This window comes from Solanum dulcamara, chromosome 5 (assembly GCF_947179165.1).
Source record: "Solanum dulcamara chromosome 5, daSolDulc1.2, whole genome shotgun sequence".
Classification (NCBI taxonomy): Eukaryota; Viridiplantae; Streptophyta; class Magnoliopsida; order Solanales; family Solanaceae; genus Solanum; species Solanum dulcamara.
The window spans coordinates 70,721,524-70,745,578 of NC_077241.1; the positions used below are offsets into that span (position 1 = coordinate 70,721,524).

The 24,055-nt window shown below is 33.2% G+C and overlaps 1 protein-coding gene and 2 pseudogenes across 1 annotated transcript; 1 reads left to right on the top strand and 2 right to left on the bottom strand.

Annotated features, from left to right (window-relative positions):
• Positions 1 to 7,372, top strand: LOC129889565 (WAT1-related protein At4g19185-like; annotated as a pseudogene).
• A 5,667-nt stretch (positions 7,373 to 13,039) lies between these two features.
• On the bottom strand, positions 13,040 to 14,909 carry LOC129890729 (probable carotenoid cleavage dioxygenase 4, chloroplastic; annotated as a pseudogene).
• A 1,031-nt stretch (positions 14,910 to 15,940) lies between these two features.
• LOC129890730 (uncharacterized mitochondrial protein AtMg00810-like) lies at positions 15,941 to 16,750 on the bottom strand. The gene has a single exon (XM_055966222.1). The coding sequence runs from the start codon at positions 16,748 to 16,750 to the stop codon at positions 15,941 to 15,943; it is 810 nt and encodes a 269-aa protein (XP_055822197.1).
• Positions 16,751 to 24,055: the final 7,305 nt, after the last annotated feature.

Consider the following 24,055-nt stretch of genomic DNA (forward strand, 5'->3'; position numbering starts at 1 on the left):
CAGAGAAGGAGAAAATGTTCATACAAAAAGTCCACTTCTTTGTCCGATTCTTGTATTCTTTAGTTTTTAAAATTAAGATTCACCCTTACCCATCACCACCTACTCATTATTAAACTTGGTGGACTATATATATGGGGTGGGTGGGTGGGTGTCGAGTGGATGAAATGAACAAAATGGCAGCAGGAAATGGGGGTGAGATATGGAAAGCGCATGCCGCAATGGCTTTGGTACAGCTTGTCTATGGTGGTTACCATGTGATTACCAAAGTGGCTCTCAATGTGGGAATGAATGAAATTTTCTTCTGTTTGTATAGAGACCTTCTTGCTATATCTATTCTTTCTCCAATTGCCTATTTCCGTGAAAAGTTAGTTCTTTTATCTCTTTCCCTATATCCCCTTTTTTGTTGTTTCTCTTAAATTTGCAATCCAACTAGTGTAGTCTTGGTCTCTATGTGTGCAGTAAGAAAAGAGAGATTTAGTTACATTCAGCCCTTTTTAGATAGACAATTGAAATGATCTATATATAAAGCAGGAATTTTTATGAGCTGATGTGCATGGACTATTTTATGGTTTTCTTAAATTTGCCATCCAAGTAGTGTAGTAGTCTCTCTATCTGTGTGGAAAGAACATGATTTAGCCATTTATGTACATGTAAAGCATGCATGTTTATGGGCTGTGGACATGTACTGGCAGATGGAGAGTTATTATTACCATATTCAGATAGTGATAACTTAAAAGCTCCTACCTCTGTAGGACTTCTTTTCCTTTTTCATTTTTGTGGTCAAACAGCACGAATATATTTACAATATTTAACTATGCAGAAATTGGCCCCATACACAGGCTAAGATTTCATTGGCTTCTTTTTGGAAATCAATGTAGAAGTAGTTAACACTGGTTGCGTCCAATAGAGACCAAGCAACATGGAACCCAGTGATTATGAAAAGTAGCAGGTTGGTAGAAGAGATACTTTTCGAACAAGGGGATTTAGGATTGAAGCAGATTCGCATTTTGAGATCATGGGCACAACAAAAAGCACTTATAAGAAGATGATAGTACAACAAATCCTGAGAGTGCAGTATAGGGGAATTCATATGTGCTCTAAATGCCAAACACGCTTGTCTCACTACAGAAAAGTTGATGAGAAGGGGCATTCATACGTAATATGTTCTCTAAATGCCACCTGTGTCAGGCTGAAACAGAGAGCAATAGTCATCTACCCCTGCATTGTGTGGTAGCAGATCAACTCTTTCAGCTGTTTCTTAGCATGACTGGACTTAAATGTAGCGTGCTTAAGACTACAAAGAAGTTGTTGGGTTGCTGGAATAGCTCATGTGATAGTGTTAAGAAAAGAGATGGTGGAGAATCATACCGGTTTGTATCTGGTGGACATTATGGAAACAAAGGAATGCAAGATGTTTTAAAGATAGAAGTAGCTCAGTACAAAGAATTTAAGATGAATTGTGTTTTGCTGTTTCATTTTTGTGTAAAGTATGTGAATGAAGCAGAATCAACAATATAGATGTCACAGGCTCCATGTGAGATTAAAGTTCCTTTTTTTTTCCATTTGCATTCTGTAAATATGGTTTCTAGAACGTCCTTTCTGCTGATGTTAGTAATATATTGTTACCCTTGTCAGAAAAAAATGGGTATAGTAGTGCAAACTGAGGGTCCTGCTGTTTATAGTACGTTTTGTGTTTTCAGTCTATTACTACTACATCACTGTATGACAGTTTGGTTGACAAACATAACAAAATCTACCCCTCATTCGTTCATATATATATGTATATATATTCTATCAGTCAGGCTCTTCCCCGGACCCTGCGCATAGCGGGAGCCTTAGTGCACCGGGCTGCCCTTTTTTTTTTTTCTTCTTTCGAAAGTTAGTTACAATATTTGGAATTATATGAGCATCATTTACAAATGTACATATTACGTTCTATGTATTGGAGGTCGAGGCTTCCTCTCAATTAGCGGCTTGTACTGTCATTCTTCATTCTAGGATTAACTATGTAGGTTTTGATGTACTAACCTTGTATATTGGGATTTGTTTTGTTAATTTTCCATAGTTTTGTTAGACTTAATACAAGGCTATTGCTGAAAAGGCCTTTTTTTCTCTCTTGGTACTGAGACAGTATTTTTGGTTGCCAACTGTTGTTCCTTGTTGGTCTTGGCTGTACAAATCCGGCTTATGCTGCTGCTTTGCAACCTGCAATACCAGTCTTTACGTTCATACTTGCTGTACTCATGGGGTCAGTAAACATTCAATCCCCTTCATCTCTTGATTTTGTATCTTTTTCTTCATCACTCCCATTTGTTGCATGTCATGTCAGGCCCTTCCCCGGACCCCGCGCATAGCGGGAGCTTTAGTGCACCGGGCTGCCCTTTTTTAATTTTGTGAGCTGTGAAAGGTCATAGTTCTATCAAGTATCAAATGCTGTAATTTTTAATACCAAATTGTTTTGGTGCTTTAAATTGAAGTAATCACAAGTATTTTATTTTTTGTGCATAGAATGAGAGTAATTGAAATCAATTTGAGGATATATATCCTCCAAAATGATACAATACAACCTGATAAATCTCAGTCAGTATTTTGGTGAAATGGATCTTCTCAGGAACTAATTTGCAGAAACACTTCCAGAGAGGGGATAAAAAATTAAAGATTAAATCTGAGACAGAGAGAAGAGAGAATTCATTGAATTTCAGAAAAGAATGCCAACTGATACTATTTCAATTTGGCTTCACGTTTTTCGAAAAAATGAAATTACATTCATATCCCAACGACCTTCCAGCTAGATTAAGGACCAACAAACTACAGAATTCCCAATCCAATCTCCACCCCACCTCCCAAACAGCACCTAAGGATGTGAAGATGACAGAGTTGGGTGGTACTGTGGTAGGGCAGGGTGGGGGCTAGGTAATACTTAGGAGTTAGGGGGCCAGAGCAATATCTAAGAAAAAGGTTTCTTTTTAGAAAAAAGAGGTCTGCAGTATGAAGTGATGCAAAAAAGAGAGATCGAGATGACATATATAGTTAATCTAGGAGATAAACTTGAAGAAGATGGCAGCTAACACAGAGAAATCCGAGTACTTAGCTAACAGAGCTTAGAAGGGAGAAGAGAAGAAAGATCTTACTTCATCAAATGTGATCAATGTAAAGTTACAACTAGTATTCATATGCAAATTGAATGAATTCAGTTCCTTAAGCTCTTAATCATGCATCACGAAGTGGGCTAGTCCATGCTTTATCCCAACTACACTTTTGAGTTCCCAAACTTTCGCCATCTAAACCTTCCATCTAGGTCATTTTTCTTTCTCTTTTTGTTTCAGCGTTGTTGAGGATGATGTGTTAGAATATAACCAGATGCTTTGCTATAATTAGTTTTCAGCTTCAGTGGAATCTAGTTCACACACAAAAAAAAATGGTATCTACATGTCTTGATTAATTGAATTTTTTTCATTTTTCAAAAGCTATAATTAATTCCTGTAAGGCTGCAACTGGGCAATGCTTAAATGGATCCCAAAAGGGTAAACATCCAGGAAATTCATTTTATGTGCTGCTGTTTTAAAAACATTTAAAGGGGGATTCTGTTTGGCAAAAATACTAAGGTGCTCTGTTTTCCTTTAATATTTTTAGCAGTGTATGAGTTAAAACTGTATTTTTATGATCAATCATAGAGTACATAGTGTTGTTCAATTGTCAAGGTAACACTGAAATGGATCACAGAGAACATGGTGCTGTTGCATAATGTTTTAGTGGAAATGAGATGGGCATCTATATTGTGAAGAAGTTTTTCTGCCTTAATTAATTGAAATGCAAGGCTACATGGGTAGATCCATTACCCACTGAGTTCTAAAACCTGGCATCACTGGCCCTCAGGAATTTCTTGGTATAAAAAAATATTAATGGAAATGCAAGGGACACGCTTTTGAAAAGAGTATTTGATGTGGCCTGCTCAACATTATTCATATTTGTTATTTATGCAGTACAGAAACAGCGAAGCTTCTTAATGTGGAAGGTCAGGCAAAGGTTGGAAGTACCATTGTTTGTGTTTCTGGGGTAATTTTAATGGCCGTATTCCGTGGCCCAGTGGTGTTTGGAGACGGCACATTAGACTTCACAGCACAAATTGAGATAAGTGCTAAGGTTCAACCAGAGCCTGCTGGATGGCTAATGTCTAGCTTTCTTGAGTTGGGATTGATAATTGGCACCTCGGTGTCTTATCCTTAATAGGAACCTGTATGTGCATGGCAGCATACTTTGCTATTCAGGTAACTAGATAATCATTTCAATTGTTAATTCAGAATGACTTGATTGGAATAAATAGCAGATCGTTCTCAATGATGAAACTGAAAGGCTATGCACATATATAAATTATATATGTATCTAGTCATTGGCTGTAAAAGTTGGATTCCGATCTTTTGTTGTATATAGGCCTATCACGATGGACCTCCTTCTCTAATAACATGTAAAAGGGGTAAACAGAAACAGAACATAAGGATACTGATTTGGGGTCTTTTACATAGCTAGTCAGAACTTTCTTCCAATGTCTCCAGATAGTCTAGTTCTTGAACGGAAATAGGTGTACTAGTTCGTCTGCAACTGTCTGCAGTTCACAAACAAACTTGTGAAGCGAACTGTCTGTATTTCCTTCCAACAAGGTCTGGATCTAGTAGTTTGATCAGTGTTAGAATTTTTTAAGACCGGTTGTTCTAATTGAAGGTTCTCCTGCTAATATCTGATATTTCTTTCAAAAGTATATGTAACACCCTCCAAATTTTATGTGGGTTTAACCTTCGTCATATTGGACTAAAATGAGTTTAATTGGGCAACATGGACTGTAGAGATCTGTAAATCCGACCCCAAGGTTCAGCACTATGCAGATTAAGTGTCTGTTTGACTTAACTTATTTTAAGTAGCTTATACCCCAACTTATTTTTTGGGGGCTTATTTTAAGCACAAAATGGCTTTAAGTTGGCCAACCAAACACTCAAAAAAGCTGAAAACAATTTATCAACAACTTATAAGCCAATCCAAATGGGCTCTAAGCCTGAAACCATACTAGGTTTATTATTGAACTCACTCTCACCACCAAGTTTGTGTTAATACATGAAGTTTCCTGGTTATAGTTAGAGTGTGGAAATTATAATGCCCTTTACCCTTTCCTTGTTAAAAGTGATCACTTTCAGTTTCACGATAATTTCTCTCGTAATTGTTTTCTGCTCTTGTGAACTTTGATCTATCAATTGCCATTCATCTGAAAGAGATTAATTGGCATCCATCTTGCCACTATGCTGGACACCTTTTACTTGATCTTAGGCATGTTAAGTTTTGATTCTATGAAGTAATCCAGATTATACAAATTAGTGATTGATTGAAGCTGATCAAGAAATATGACTTACTGAACAATAGCTAGATACTAATTCCAGTTAACAGTATCAATATATTAGAAGAATGAATATTTTTGTGAAATAATCCAGAGAAACTTCTGGTTTTGGTTGGTAGCGTGGTCTTCAGTCAGAATTGGTAGAAACAGTTTCTTCTGAGATGTCTGTGACGCTTTAGAACTTGGGCTAGCTTGAAGAGTTGTCCGGAAAATTCTTTTATTTGTCAGTATACGTGTTTGTATTATTAAAATGTATGCAGAGTTGAGTGAATTATAAAAAAATTTGCAGGCTCCAATTTTGGAAAAAAACCCAGCAAGCTTATCATTGACAGCATATTCATACCTTTTTGGCGTTCTATTAATGATAGGGACATCATTCTTTGTGACCAATGGATCAACAGACTGATATTTGACACAATCTGAACTTGTTGCTGTGTGCTATGCTGTAAGATTCTCTTAAGTACCGATCTTCATTTTCCCTGATGCATGAAATGAGATTATATCTATCTTGATCCCAAGCCTCAAAATGATTTGTCTCATGTAAAAGAGAAATCTGAGACTATGATATACAGAAATTTCAAGGAAAGTGTTACAAGGTATAATTTGCTTTTAAATTTCAATGCCTTGTGAGGCTTGATTTAGGGCATGTATTATCATCCCCGAAAGGTAATTTCTCCTGTTAGAAAGAACAACCCCCTGAATATTTTGGATATATTGAGCTTTTCTTTTGGCAAGTAAAGATTTAATTTATAGATTGTATAAACAACACTAAGATAATGTGAAAACTCAAATTAACAGATTGTGCAATTTCCGGATCATTTCTAACATGGAATCTACATCATTTACAAAAATCAGATTGCACCAAAAAGCAAGCAAAACTATACATCCAGGCTTAAGGATATGAATGTTCTCCATTTGTCTTCAAACATTCTGTTGTTCCTTTCTGTCCATATTGTCCACCATATGACTCAAGGAATTGTATTCTGAATCTTGAGTAAAATAGCCACGGATTGATTTTCTGGATATATTGATCTTCAAAAGTCTATACTGTAAAGCTCAAGCAAATGCACCTATAATACATATAATTATTTCATTGCACCTAGTCTCATGCCATTTATAGAAATATAGACGAGTTGAAGTATCCTCTTAGAGTCCTTTCTTGCATGTCTGGATTGCAGTACTTTCCTTTTTTAAGATGGGAAAAGGGTCAAATTTTCCCTTCAACTTTGCGAAATGGTTCATATTTGCTCTCTGTTAATATTTGAGGTCGGATGTACCCCAACCATTACAAAAAGTGGGTTAGAGTTGCTCTTATTTATTAACGGCATAAGCTTATCAACACGTGGTCTTTTTTTGCATGGGAAAATGTTCAAATTTGCCCTTGAACTATGTGAAATGATCCATATTTCCCCTGAACTTTGAAGAACAGTGTCAATGATCTTCATACTTCCTAGGTTGCTATTTCAATTTGCAATCATCAATGTGTCATGTATGTAGATGGACAAAGTTTTTAGTTGGGTTGAATGAAAATAGTTTTCGTCATAATGGTCACTGTCTTTATAGTTGTTTTGAAATGAAAATAGTTTTCATCGTAATGATATATGTCTTTCAGGGAATTGTTGCATCAGCCCTGAACTATGGACTTATGACATGGTCCAATAAGGTTCTTTGCCCTGTTTTAGTTGCTTTATACAATCCACTCCAACCTGCTGCGTCAACAATTATATCTAGTGACTCCTAAAACAAAATCCACTTTTATATCTGCGTATGTTCTCATTTCTTTGCTTTATACTGGGCATGAGACTGAAACAAAGCTCTCCTACTGGAAAATTGCCATGTTTCCTTTATTGTCTTGCTTTCTTTTGGATATCGGTTCTTGTGACACTATGAAATATTCTACTTGCTGAGCACATAGGATCTTTCCTTTACATTCCATCTTCTAATTGTTCGTCATTAGCCTTCATTCTAAGATATCTCCGCGCTTGGTGATTGCAGCATTTTAGGAGGACTTCTCATTATAGTTGGGCTTTATTTAGTAACTAGGGAATCTTACAGAGAGAAACAGGAGGAAGCCATGGGAACTATTACTCATGATCATCGGATGACGGGATCTCCTAATCCCATATCAGATAGGACACATTTCCTCTGTTCCTTCTTCCTCAATGCCAAAGATCAGTGATTAGATATTGCTACAGACATCATTTACATGTCCTTTTCCTTATCTCCTTCATTATGTATAGTGCAGTTCATTGCTAAGAATAATGACACTATGTATTGCAGTTTTATCAAATTCTTTTTCTTAAAGGGAGCTCTTCCTGTTCAGAACTCTTCATAATGATATATAGTGCAGTTCATTGCTAAGATCACACAATTTGAAAGTCTTCTTTATTTTCTTAAATGTCATGACGAGTCAAAATCAGACAAACAAATTAATATCTCCAATGGAATTAGGAAGTATGAAAGTTGACTTCAGCTAAAGGTGTTGTTTTTGTTATTCTGGAATTTTACACACCAAAACATTATAGTTTGTAGTCATCATTTATATTCCTTCACAAGAGAATCTAAGGTTCTTTCATTGGTATGATGAGATGTCTTCTTGATTAAACAAAAACATATATAGTCAAGTTTTTCATGCAAGTTGAGTTTTATTCACAGACGGTATAAATAATATTCTTGTTATAATTTATTTATTGATTTTGACTTGACATAGAGTTTAAAAAGAAAATATAATTTTAAATTTTATAGTTTTTAAATTAAAGATATGTAGAATGTATCAAAGTGTGAACTTTAATTTTGTAAAGAATTAAAATTAAAGAGTTGTAAAAATAATTATTTTTTTAAAACGAAAGTAAGACAAACAAATTAAAATAGAAAAAATATTTTTACACAATTGAATTTACCAAACTAATGGATATAAAGAAATAACTTCAGAATAAATTTTTAGTATCTTTTTACTTGTGCTGTTGTGCACTACTTTAAAAAATAATGGGAAACTTACATAAATATACAATATTAAGAAAATATTTACCATCTATAGCAATAAGAAAAAAAAATCAGTGAACACTTATAATACAATTTTAATACATATTGCAGAGAACTATTTATAAAACATATATAATACAAGTTTTATAGATGGATAATACATTTATCACATACTTTAATAGATTTATAATACATTATGTTAGTTTCTTACTACACAAACATAATATATATTTTAAAACACTTATAATACATTTATATTATATGCATAATTTACTTTTAATACAAGTGTAGATTTATCATAGTATTGCTATGTATTGCTATAAATGATAATAAATAAAAAATATCGTTAAAATCAGTAATTAATTTTTAAAAAGCACTCAATCAAGTAATTTTTCCAAAAATAATTCTCCCTTACTTGTGCGGTATTTTAAAAGTAGATTTTTATTTTTACATACCACTCTTAAAGATGCAACAGTCTGACATCTTATATTTTATGAAAGCAAGAATTGTTAACTAATTCAATAGTTAATTAATTTGAAGACAAGGAATAACCAAGTCTTTTCATTTTTGTTTAGACCTTTATTTGCACATGTAGATGAGATAAGATAAGATGTACTACTAAAAATTATGAGACCCAAACATCATTTGTAATACGACATACGCGCGAATAAGCAAATATATATTAGTTACTTAGTTAACATAGCTATAATTTAGTTAATTAATAATTTTTCATTAATATTTAATGTTAATTACGGTTCGAGTTTATATAATTCAATCATATATAACTGAACTTCATACAAAAATGACTGAGGTTTAGTCATATATAACCTGAACTTTAGAAAATGACTAAAGTTTAGTCATTTATTGCCTTAACCTCATGTCAAGTGGCTGAAGTTTAGTCATATATGACCTGAACTTCATGGGAAAATGGATGAAATTGCTTGCTTTCCTATATTGTCTGAAATTAATCTTTGAAAAAGTCAAATGTAGATGTGAATGTCTAAACTTTAGACTCGCGTGCCTGAAGTTGATAAAACGGCTAGAATTACAAAAAATAGAACCTATCTTTGACCAAATTCATCTCAGTCCAATCATAATAATCCGATCCATGATTCTTAGTATTTGCGTTCCAAACGAAACTTCGAGCATATAGATACTACTATTTATGACTTGTAAGGATGGTTTGAGAGGTGATCCGAGGGCTTGGAATGACCATTTCATACACGTTATATAAAAACCATAAACCAACAAAAACTTTGGTTGAACATATTTTAATTAATTATCCTGTATACATTTATCTACAGTTTCATAAGATCATTTTCCTCACGAAAAGCCCGTGGAAACCATAAGTAAGGTTGTTAAGTGGGTCGGGACGGATCAAACCGACCCACTAAACAAAAGGGACACCAGGTTACCGCCGGTCCTGCCCTTAATGGGCCGGTTTGGTACGGATCCAATAGTGAGAAAAGGTGGGACGGCCCAAACCATGACCCATTAAGGGTACAGTAGTTGGGCCTATCGGGCTGGCCTGGGTTTCAACCCCTTTTTAATTATTTTTTTATTATTGATGTTTATTTGTTTCAAAGTTTGAGTCAATCGTCAATATAGTGTATCATTATCTATATAATATCGTTATCTATTTAATTTAAAAGTAATTACAATAATTTATTTACTTAAAATATTTAATAATATACTTACATTATATTATATATACTTACAAAGTATACCAAATATACTCACAATATACAATCTATTATAATATTATACTTACATGATATTATATATGCTTACAAAGTATATCAAATATACTCATATATACTATCTATTATAATAATAATATATTTACATTATATTGAATATTGTATATACTTACAAAGTATACCAAATATACTCACAATATACAATCTATTATAATGATATAGTTGCACTATATACCAAATATACTCACAAATCACAATATACTATCTATTATAGTGATATGGTTACATTATATTATATATACAAACTCACAATACACTCTCTATTATAATAATATACTTACATTATATTGTATATACTTACAATAAATACCAAATATACTCACAATATACTCTCTATTATAATAATATACTTACATTATATTGTATATACTTACAATATATGCCAAATGTACTCAAACTATAATCTCTATTATAATAATATACTTACATTATATTGTATTTACTTACAATATATGCCAAATATACTCACAACTTACTATCTATTATAATAATATACTTACAATATATACCAAATATACTTACAATATACTATCTATTATAATATTTTACTTACATTATATTGTATATATTTACAAAGTATACCAACTATACTCACATATTTATAATAATATACTTACATTATATTATATATACTTACAATATATACCAAATATACTCATAATATACTTACATTATATTTTATATACTTATAGTATATACCAAATATACTCACGACTTACTCTCTATTATACTAATATACTTACATTATATTGTATATACTTACAATATATACCAAATATATTTACTATATACTATATATTATAATAATATACTTACATTATATTATATATACTTACAATATATACCAAATATACTACAATATACTATCTATTATAATAATATACTTACATTATATTGTATATACTTACAATATATATCAAATACACTACAATATACTATCTATTATAATAATATACTTACATTATATTGTATATACATACAATATATATCAAATATACTCACAAGTTACTATCTATTATACTAATATATTTACATTATATTGTATATACTTACAATATATACCAAATATACTCACAACTTACTATCTGTTATACTAATATACTTACATTATATTGTATATACTTACAAAGTATATCAAATATACTCACAATATACTCTCTATTATAATAATATACCTATTATAATAATATAGCTACATTATGTTATATATACTTATAATATATACCAAATATACTCACAATAAACTATCTATTATAATAATATACTTACATTATATTGTATATACTTACAATATATACCAAATATACTCACAACTTACTCTCTATTATACTAATACACTTACATTATATTGAATATACTTACAATATATACCAAATATACTCACAATATACTCTCTATTATAATAATATACTTACATTATATTGAATATTGTATATACTTACAATATACTCTCTATTATAATAATATACTTACATTATATTGAATGTTGTATATACTTACAATATATAACATATATATTTATAATATACTATTTATTACTCCCTCTATTCCATATTAGCTGAAGTTCTAGAGTTTTTTTATTGTTCGAAATAGTTGAATTGTTCAAAGTTAAAGATAAATGATTAATCTTTTTTCCATATTTACTCTTTGCATTAATGAAGTTTTGTAATTTTCTAGGAGTTAAACTACACTACTTACAAAGTTATACTCCAATAAGGGACTATTTGTAGTTATGATTTCACATTTAACCATCTTTATGAGGCTGATTAAACAAAAGGATAATAGAGGAAAATATTGTTCAAATTTTGTCCTTGAATGCTTTTCTGAATATGTGTGCATTACCTTATAAATTCAGTTAATATGGAATAGAGGGAGTATAATAATATGCTTACATTATATTGAATATTGTATATACTTACAAAGTATACCAAATATACTCACAATATACTATCTATTATAGTGATATAATTACATTATATATTAAATATATAGTGATATAATTACATTATATATTAAGTATACTCACAATATACTATCTATTATATTGATATCGTCACATTAAATTATATTATATATCTATTATAGTGATATAGTTTCAACGTTTTCTTTCTTGAAATGAACTGCCTTCAATTCATTGAATTGTCTTCAAGGCTTTTACTTTTTCAACCGTTGGCAGAGGATTAGAGATGATCATTGTTTCCCTATATAAATCCTCTTCTATACTAATGGTGAGTGAGTGGTAACATAGAGAGCACTTCTTCTTCTGATTGTATTCTTTTGCTGGCTTATATTATTGAATCTTGTTAGTTTCTGGCTCTTAGTTTTATACTAGCAGAGCTTATTGAATCTTGGGGATGCATCCATACTGGATAAAATATCCTTAAGGACAGTGAAAAAAGCACGCATCAAGCTGTGTGAATTTCTTACTGATATTCATGATGAAGTATTCGTGTTCGTGATGAAGTATACTAAGCAATATTCATATAAAAAATATCTTCATCGTCCTACAAATAGGATGTCTGACCACTATCTCCCGTCTTCAAATCTATCTTCAGTGTCTTGACACCATACGAGTCAGAATTTTAAGTGTATGGATTTTAAATTTTAAGACGGAACTTCAACTTTAAGTTAATATATAATAATAAAAAAATTAAGATACGAGTACAGATATTTAATATATATTTTAAATGTAGATTAAATGGATATTTAATTTTAAAATATGTCTTCTTTCATGAGGATCCAATTTAAGAAGATTCAAATCCAATACTTTTATCATTGCCATTATATAAACAACCAGACATGGAGAACTTAACTAAGGAGAACTAGAAGTAAAACACGAAGGATTTTATTTGCTTGTCCCAAATACATATTTGTATTGATACTATATATAGGTTATACGTATTCTCGTATATATCTACAACTTCATAAGATCACTTTCCCTCACGAAAATCCCATGAAAACCATAAGGAACTCGACGTGGCAATTTGACATCAGCCACAATGTCAAGACTAGGGGATGTTGCATCCATGGCCAAAAACTTTGATTCCCCTGTCTTCTCATTGTGCACATACGACATTACGTAGCCATCGTCTTCGTCAGCTTCCGGATTTTTAGCCACGAAAAATGGCTCACCACAAAAGCAACCTTCTCCAAATAGCCGACATGCTACAATGCAATCGCGACGATCAATTTCTGCGATGGATATGTCCAATTTTACGATCCCTGATAACTTAGGTGGAGGGTACCCAATAGCTGCATATACATACCTACACGATCGGAATGGCAAAATTTATATTATATAGTATTGTACTTTAATTTAATTATGTACTGAAGATGTTATAGACATACGTACGTACTTGTTCTTTTTCCCAACATAAGTTGTATTGATGACTCCAAAATCCAGATTCCTAGTAGAAATTGGATGTCTGCTCACCACCCCTCTCTTCAAATCTATCTTCACTTTCTCAACACATCCATGTATCATATCCATCCTCTCTAGTGTATGCTCCATCGATATTATATTCGGTGCAAGCAGTACTATCGTATCGCCTCTATCCTCTTCCCACACGTTTATAGCGTGTAAATTATTAAACCCTGGCACATCAAACCACCTCATTTCTGACTCGTCCTTGGCGTGACGTGGAATCACGCCAAGTCGGAAGATTTTCCTCGAGTCGGCACCCACCAGTGAACCACCGGTGATTATAAACTTAATCGGGTTCATTTCCTATTTGTATATCCGATAATATAGTGTATTGTTTTGTGATTGCAAGGTCATGGAACAATGTTGGGCGTTTAATGGAGAATATGGGCACGTCTGGGGTTTTGGTACCATTTTGTTCGATCCGAAAGTAAGTTAAAAATGGTGGAAACGGACCGTAACGGTAAGCAAAAGCCTCGTTAGTTTCCGGATCGATTTTGGGATGTGCAGTCATGCTCCTGACAAGCTTTCCGTCATAATCGTGACGGCTGAGGGCACCATTTGGGGCTATTTTTACTGCATATGGTAAATCAGATTCACCGAGGGCGAATAGTTTGCCTCCGAATAATGCCAAGCTTGTGTTCGCAAGGCCTATACCTTTGGCGGGATTGAACTGTTCACTCGAGCCGCGGTGATAGCACCACGCGTGATCGAGGGGATGAGACCGTTGAAACCGGAAAAGACATTAGGGTTAATTTGAAAACCGGCTTCATGTTCGATGGTGTACTTGTACGTCTTGACAAATCGGCTGCAGATTTGCCTTGGAAAATTCTAATAGAGTGAAGCATTCCATCTCCATCAAAAAGATAGTAAGGTCCACGTGGAAGATATTGAGGGTTAGGTCCATTTCTAATGTATGCGTCATCTAGGCAAGGCGGAAGGGAGCCTTCCACTACTTCGCATTCAGTAGGTGGAAGCCAAGCGAAATTGTAGACAGAACATACTTTGGATCGACACAAGATTTCCTTGGAGGATCAATGGAAGTATTCACAATATCGTCCAATGCATTGAAGATAACGGAGGCAAATGATGGGTTTCTCGAAGGTATTGGTTCTCTTTTTGGAGTTTGTTTTAATTTTGGTGGTGAAGGGATTGCTTCTTCATGTGATTTTGTAGTGGTTGTTTGTGGCCTTTCTTCACTTCTAACGGAGGAGACTTTTAGAGTAGAAGAAGAAGATGTGTTAGGAGAATAATTATTACTATTAGTTTTACTAAACGAAAGAAGATTTAGGGTGTTGTGATAATGTAGAAAGGAAAGTTGAAGAGAGAGCATCCATTGTGTTTCTTCAATAGGAGAAGTCATTTTTATTTTTTATTTTTAAGAAACTTGATTTCCTATAAATTATTTTAAGAAAATTCACCAAGCACAACCTAAGTTGAGAATGATTTATCTTGGTATATTAAAATAATGGTTCGTTATTTTTTATGAATAATTATCGTGAATCAACAAAATACTAATTAGGTTTTTTATTTAAAAGGATAAAAAAATCACCAACATATTATTCACGTTACTTTAATGAATCGTACTTATATTTATATAAAGCCGCTTTTTTATTATTAAATGTAATCTGTATGAGTTAATACTCGCATTAGACCGGGTGATTTGGCCTTGATCCCTACCTTGTTCAATTAAAGAAGATAATTTACAAGACACAGGGACATAAGGCAACCTCTGCCCAAGTATCAACAAAAATAAGAACGTTATATCTAATAGTTTCCTTAGGGAAGACTTGTTGGAAGCGTACTGGACCAAAATAATATTTTTATTATACAATGAGCAAAATATTACACACAAAATAAAATTCTCACAATAAGTGCTTCGGCACTTTATTTTATAAGAGCTTTGATCTCTATTTCTTCCTCTCTAATGCACTTTCTCTTGCACACTTTCTTACAATTTTCATATATCTAAAACTTACATATTCATGCCTATTTATAAGAAAGTTAAGCCACCATTTGAAAGATTCTAGAATCATGATTTGCCTAATATTGTCAAAACTAGAAGTTGTGTTCAACTTGACAAGGATGATGAAGTTGTATTCAATTTGACAAGTATGATGACTTCAAGTTGATAAGAACAATCTAGCATATGTGAATACAAGTTGGATCCAAGTTGGATAGTTTTCAAATTGAAATTGAGTTGTCATCTTTGACCATGAAGATAGTTGTCAAATGGAGTTTGAATTATAACACTCCCCCTCAAACTCAATTTTGCATTCCGAGTTTTTTCTTGAGCATATGAAATGTCTCCGCTTTCAATGTTTTCCTAAATATATCTACTAACTGGTCTTCAGTGCTGCAGTAGACTAATTCCACTTCCTTGTTCTTTACTTGTTAACAGAAAAAATGATATTTTGTATCAATGTGCTTGCTTTGACTGTATGGCACCGAATTCTTTGCGAGTGATATGGTAGATTTGTTGTCGACATAAATTTTGATCGGATAGTCTTGTGCAAAAGACAATTCTTCCAAAATATTCTTCAACCAAATTGCTTGACAGGTACATGCTGTCGCAGCTATATATTCTGCTTCACATGTTGAAAGAGCAATAGTTTGTTGTTTCTTTGATGACCATGAAAATGTTGCTGAGCCAAGATGGAATAAATATTCAGACGTGCTTTTTCGATCATCCAAGTCTCCCCCATAATCACTGTCTGAGTAACCAACCAATTTCGAATTTTTGAAGTGTGTATAAAAGAGACCATGATTCACCGTACCTTTAATGTATCTCAAAATTCTCTTTGTGTCAACCCAATGATCTTGTTTTGGCTTTTTCATAAATATGCTAACCAGTCCAACTGCGTACATAATATCTGGCCACGAGATAGTCAAATAACTTAAACTTCTAATTACGCTTTTAAAGAAAGTTGGATTAACTTGCTCGCTTGTTGAGTCAACACTTAACTTCATGCATGGTTCTGCTGGCGTAGCTACAAGCTTACAATCTTGCATTCTGAACTTTTTTAGAATTTGCTCCGCATATTTCTTTTGAGACATAAATATGCCACATCTCATTTGTTTCACTTTGACTCCAAAAAAGTATGACATTTCACCAATGTCTGTCATTTCAAATTCTTTAGCAATAACTTTCTTAAAGTCATTGAACATACTTGGATTATTTTTGGTGAAAATCATATCATCCATATATAGACACACAATCATGATGTCGCCGACCTTATTTTTCTTCGTGTATAATGCATGCTAGTTTGGAATTTTCACGAATCCATTCTTTTGAAAATATTCATCAATTATGATATTCGATGCTCGCGGAGCTTGCTTTAATGCATACAAAGCTTTCTACAGACGGTAGACTTTATCTTCGTATCCTTGCTTTATATATCAGGCGGTTGCTCGATATAAACTTCTTCTTCCAGGTAGCCACTTAGAAATGCTGACTTCACATTCATTTGATAAATCTTCCATTGATTTTGTGTTGCAATTGCTGTGAGAAGTTTTATGTATCAATCCTTGCAACCGGAGCAAACATTCATCATAATCTATTCCATATTTTTGTTTATAGCCTTTTGCAACGAGTCTTGCTTTGTACTTGTCCACTTTTCCTTTTTTGTTGATTTTCGTCTTGTATACCCATTTGACTCCAATAGGACTATGTTCTTCTGGCAGACTTATTAGCTTCCATGTGTCATTTTTTCTGATAGTAGCAATTTCTTCGCCCATTGCCCTCTTCTATATAACATCTTCAGTTGTCTCTTTATATGTTACTGGATCACATTCAACCATTAAACATAATAAGAAATAGTCGAGCATTGTCTCTATAGGTTCAATATCATCATAGACTACACATTTTTGTAGGAGCTTCACTTGAACTGCTGCTACTTGGTGATGTAGATGTTGAAGAAGTTGTTGCAACAGAGATTTGTGGTGGACTTTGTCTGTCACCTTGTTCATTTTGATCAACAAAATCATCATCTTCATCATGAAAGAATAATCCTTTAACTTTATTTTCTTTTTCACTCCATTTTCAATAATAACCTTTATCAAATTCAATATCTCTTGAGATAATCACCTTCTTTGTGAGAGGATTACACAACCTGTAAGCTTTGCTTATTTTATCATATCCAACGAAGATGCACTTTTTCTCCTCTATCATCGAGTTTATTTCTTAATTGTTCAAGAACATGAGCATATGCAATACATTCAAATATCTTAAGATGCCCAACTCCAAGCTTTTGACCACTACATGCTTCATTTGGTGTCATATATTGTACACTTTTGTTTGGACAACGATTCAACAAGTAAAGTGCACATTGAAAAGCTTCGGCCCAAAAATTTCTTGGTAAATGCTTACCTTTCACCATACTTCTTGCCATGTTGAGAATGGTACTATTTTTTTGTTCCGCGACTTCATTTTTTTGAGGTGTATATCTAACTGTCAATTGATGAATAATTCCATGCTCTTTAACGTAATCTTCAAATAAATTTGCAGTGTATTCATCTCCTCTATCAGACCTAAGTATCTTTAGATAATATCCACTTTTTTCCCACCATTTCTTTAAACTCTTTGAATCTTTGAAGAGTTTTTGATTTTTCTTTCAAAATATCTACCCAACTTTTTCTACTGTAATCATCAATAAAAGTTAGCTAATACCTGTTTCCATCAAGTGATGGTGTGTCAAACGAACTAGTTAAATTCGAGTGCACAATTTCAAGTGATCTTCTATCTTTTCTGGACTTTTCAACTTTAAAACTTTGTCGGTGTTATTTTCCTTTGATGCATTCTTTACATAGTTGATCGGGTGAATTTATTTCTAGCAGACCGTTCACTATCTTTTCTTTTGTTAAGAACTTTAGATTAGAAAATTCAAGATGTCCATATCTCAAGTGCCGAAGTCACAAGTCATATTTTATAGATGTTTTCATGCACTTCACATCGCCAGACTCGATATCAATGGTGAATAGGCGATTTTGCATCAATTAACCTTGAAAACAAATTTTTTATTTTTGTTTCTCAAGGTCATTGAGCAATAATTTATCTTCATTTCGAATCCTATTTCAGAAAGCTGACCAAGGCTGATGATGTTATTTTTCAAAGATGGTACATAGTAGATATCAGGAATAAATTTCTATTCTCCATTTTTTTGAGTAATTCTAATTTTGTCTTTTCTTTGACAGGAACTTGTGATTCATCGTCAAAGGTTACTTTACCATTAACAAATTCATCCAATTCAAAAAAGAACTCATTTTGACCAGACATATGATTCCTGGAGAAACTATCCAAATACCAAATATACTTCTTAGATTTTTCATCCCTTGTAGGTGAGGAATATGCGAGATTCTCTATTTTAATCTTCAACAACTGTTACATGACTTCTTTCTTCATGTTTAGGAGTTGATCTACACTTATAGCTATAGTGACCATATTTATCACAATTATAGCATTGTACATGAGATTTATATCCCTGTTGAGATCTGCCTCTACTTTGGCTTCTTCCTCAAGCTCCTCGTCTACGACTTATGGCATGATAGTCTTCACTTGACTGTCCTCTACCATATGGTCGATTGCCTCATCCACGTTGTCCACGATCACCTCTATTACCACCTCGATATCCTATACGATATTCTCCATGGTTGTTTGAACTTTGTCTTGAGTTGTTGCTCGTTTCACCTTCAGTTACAGATAACTTGCTTTGTAAAGTTTGATCCAAAATTTCAGAATCATCCCTTTGCTTCATCTTTTGCTCATGGGCTTAAAGAGAACCCACAAGTTCATCAAAGGATATCTGTGATAGATCTTTTGATTCTTCAATGGCGATAACCACGTAATTGAATTTACTTGCCAATGACCACAAATCTTTTCATGATTCTAACATCATCAAGAACTTCTCCATTCCTTTTCATCTTGTTTGCCACTGATTTAACTCGGATAACATAATCATCTACGCTTTCTGAATTTTTCATTCTCAACGTCTCAAATTCAGCTCTAAGGATTTGCAAATGTACCCTTTTCGCCTTTTCTTCTCCCTTAAGAGATTTCTGCAAAATCTCCCACGCCTCCTTTAATATTTTTGCTCTAGAGATTTTTTTTTCAAAGGTTGATTCATCATTACTTTGATGAATTGCATTCAACGCTTTGCTATCTCTTTCTCAATTTTTCTCAGCACTCATTTTTCTTCATTTGATAGAATCGTCTCAGCTGTTGCATCTGTTGGTACATCATAATTGATTTCAACCAGATCTTAACAATCAATTGCATCAAGTAGGACTTTCATCTAGATACTTCAGTTGTCATAATTTGATTTTGTTAATTTTGGGGCTTGAAATGTGAACATATTTGACATCGTAGCATGTATAAAACTAAAATTCTGATATAAATTGTTAGAAGCGTAGTGGACCAAAATAATATTTTTATTATAGAAGGAGCAAAATATTACATACACAAAATAAAATTCTAACAAGTTTCTCACAATAAGTACTTCGGCACTTTATTTTTTATTTTTTTATAATAATTTTGCTCTCTATTTCTTCCTCTCTAATGCATTTTTTTCTTGCACACTTTCTTACAATTTTCATATATCTAAAACTTACATATTCATGCATATTTATAAAAAGTTAAGCCACCATTTGAAAAGTCCTAGAATCATGGCTTACCTAATATTGCCAAAACTAGAAGTTGTGTTCAACTTGACAAGGATGATGAAGTTGTATTCAATTTGACAAGGATGATGACTTCAAGTTGATAAGAACAATCTAACAAATGTGAATACAAGTTGGATCCAAGTTGGATAGTTTTTAAATTGAAATTGAGTTGCTATTTTTGACCATGAAGTTAGTTGTCAAATTAAGTTTGAATTCTAACAAGACTCTTCAACCTAAGAAATCGGTTGTCGAAATCTTCCTTTAGCACCTTCATGGTGTCTTATAGAACCATGTCAAGTGTTTTGATATTTTGAACCTAAAAGAGGCAAGGTTCAATTTATCCATCCTCATGGGCCCTCCAGTAGTATTAGGCATGTCTTCTTCTCGGGAGTACTCATGATCTGTGTCTCCTGTAGTGGTATATCTAGCAAGGAAGTCAGTTAGGAGCGGATCTACGTTGATTGGAAGGGGTGCCATGCCACCCCTAGTCTCGATTGAAAATTTATATATATATGTATATTTGTATATATATTTATAAAAAAACTATAAATATTAAATGTGGCACTCTTAGAATAATGAATCTTGTGGTGACAATGGTTAAAGCTTAGATTTACTGCCGTAGGAATGCAAATTGGAGCCCTGCTGTGGGTGTATTTTTTAAAATTTTTTTTTATCATGCAAGACATTGATAGCAAAATTATTGTAAAAGAAATTATAAATAAGTAGATTAGAACCCTAGACCTTGTGAGTAAAATCTTAACTAAATCAACAGAACAAGTCTAAATTTTGTATGTAAATTTACTAATAGATATTAAGTATGATCTTGCTCTAAGATGAAGTTTTTGTCATAGGTTACTGCTTAAAGCAACGTGGCACCAGAGATCCAAATTCCTGAATCCGCCTTTAAAGTCAGTAACTGTATTTGCCTCCATAAAGTAATGAATGACCTCACATTGCTAGTTTCTAACCTTCCTTTGAATGTTGTCTGCAAACTTTTTTAATGTCAGGGGGGTTGTACCAAAGCTTTTATCATGTTGACTGCCTCAGACTATCCATTTTCAAAGTAAAGTGGGCATTAAAATTGTGTTCACACCATTCCGTTCCATGCAATGCTGCATGTAGCTCACAAGTGTTATTAGTAGTGAAGTAGATAGTTTTGACAAACATCATAATCAACTCTCCATTTCCTTTTCTAACAATACCCTTGATTCCAGCCTCCTTCAGTTTTTTTCCAGTAAATCAATGTGCAATTGATTTGATCTTGGACTTATAGTTTTCTGCTATCAGGAAAGTAGTAAACCATTTCCAGTAGCAATTCACCTTGCTAAACTTTTTTGAAATAGCCACCTACATATTAAAAAGTATTTGGTTTAGTATATCTTGACAGAGTAATATTTTGTTGTCATCCCTCTTAGCATTTCTTGCATTCCAAATTTCCCATAGAGTGAATATTAGAATGTATGCTTCCACCAGAACAGTTGGGACAGAGTCCCTTATAGACATAAGATTTTTACATGGAAACTCCTTGTTCAAGGGAGAAAAACCATGACCTGTTCCACAGAATTTCAGCTCAAATCTTCACTAGAACAACTGAGCCAGGATTCATATTACAAGCTATTGTAACCTAGGAATTGTACTCACAATCCCTCTCAACTCCTTGTAACAACTCTGTTATAGACTTGAAACAATAACTCTATTGCTTCCTAAATCACTAAACTCCTAGATGATTTAGAGTTCAGATGGTTTCCATAACTAACTTTAATAACTTCGATAAGATTACCAAAAGAGAAACCAAATGAGAGTTGATCTAACTTCCTTTACAGATTAGGAAGTAGACCTTACACGATTAAGAAAAAGAAATTACAACTCTAAAAACAAGAATAAAAATATTAATAACTCTATTAGATACTTGATCTTTTTCAAGAGAAAATTTTCAATACTTGAGAGCATGAACTTATATGAATATTCCTTTTCAGATTCAAAAAGCTAAGTAGGAAAATGTTGTAAAGAATGTATATATCACCGATATACCATGTGCTAGATGATTTGTATTGGTTAGACAACTGACCTTCTGCACTGAGACTCGGCCGCATACATACAGACCTGCAGACTATGCAGGATCTGTTATGTACTATTTGTCTATTGTCGTTATCAGCAAGAAGTCGTTAAAGGAACCAGGTCCTCTATTTGTTCCCTGAGTTTGTCAAATCACCAAAACCGACTTCAAGAGCATTATCAATTTCTCCCTTTTAATGATGGCAAACTCCTTTACAACATTTCCCCTTTACATCTTGAGAGCAGAATCAGAGCAGAAATTTTTTTCTAACCAACAAGCCACAAGAAATGTATCACCTTTCACGTTCCCCCTGTTCCCCTATTCCCCCTTTTAATGTTCTGCCATTTACCACAAGCTCATATATCATCCGCTTTACAATATTTCCTCTTTTGACTTCATTAAAAAGGAGAACAGTAAACTAAAATCTAAGCATGCAGTATTATAGATAAGTTAGAGCCACTGAGGGAAACACAATTATAAACCAAGAAGCAATGAATCAGGAGATTAAACTGGAGAAGCAAAAATATTCATTCATCACATATAAGAGATAATAGTCAAAACATTACAAACTAACTGAAAAGTGAACCATTGTGATTAGTTCAAGAAAGAAAACATGACACTAGGTAGATGGGGTTTTTTGGGTGAGGGATTTGAGGAGAAGAGACATCTGATCGGCATGATTTTCATGATATAGAAGCAGTTTGTCTTTGAGACTAACGACTTGTGCTGCTAAACTAGCATTTTCTTCTTTGAGTGCTTCCAATTAAGAAGGATTTAGTCCCTCTGATTGTACAGTGGCTAGATGTACCTTAAGCCTCGCAATCGCAATATCTTTAACACTTAAGAGTGCTTCACCTGCTCTTTCTCGAACAACAATTTAGAAAAATTCATACCAGGAGGAGATATTAAAGGGTATGATCAATGTGTTGATGGACCAAGGAGAGGGAAAAAGATTTGAAGGAAGGGAGAAGAAATTTTGTTGATCCTAAGAGTCAGATTCCTTTGACACAATCACAGTAATTGAGAGTTAACCTTTATGACAATGTTTTCATGGACAAATGGTTTATCAGTTCAATCACAATGATTTACATTATCACATAATAGAGCAATGTAAAGAACACTAACTTTGAGACAGGACTAGGTCCCTCTCTATAGTTTTATAGACAAATTTCTTTTCTTCCAGTTTTCCCTTTATTCAAAAGTAATTCCTGTGAATGTATACCTGTACAGGTACCTAATTGACTTTTCACAAATAGAACAATGCAAAGATTAAAGACACCTGCATCTTGATCATAGTCAAGCGGAGTTGCAAGCCTCAGATAGCTTTAATAATCATAACTTCAGTCTGTTCTTCTCAAACTGATCCCTGTTCAGAGACTTTGTAAATATTTTAGCAATTTGATCCTCAATTTTGAAAAATTTCATGGAGATATGCCTTTTCTCAATATTATCTCTTAGAAAATTATGCCTGACATCTATGTTTTTTGTTCTTTTATGTTGTACTGAATTTTTTGCCATATTTAGAGCACTGGTGTTGTTACACAAAAGAGGAATTGTATGAGTCACAATTCTAAAATCTTCCAGTTGTGCACAACATGATGCTGTAGAGACATATTCTGCCTCAGCTGTTGAAAGAGCAACAAAATTCTGCTTTTTAGTTCCCCAAGAGATAAGGCATGAATCCAGGAAATGAGCCATTCCTGATGTGCTTTTTGGTCAACCTAAAATGCTGCATAATCTACATTTGCATATCCCACCAAATCAAAAGAGTCTCCAGATGGGTAAAACAAGATTAG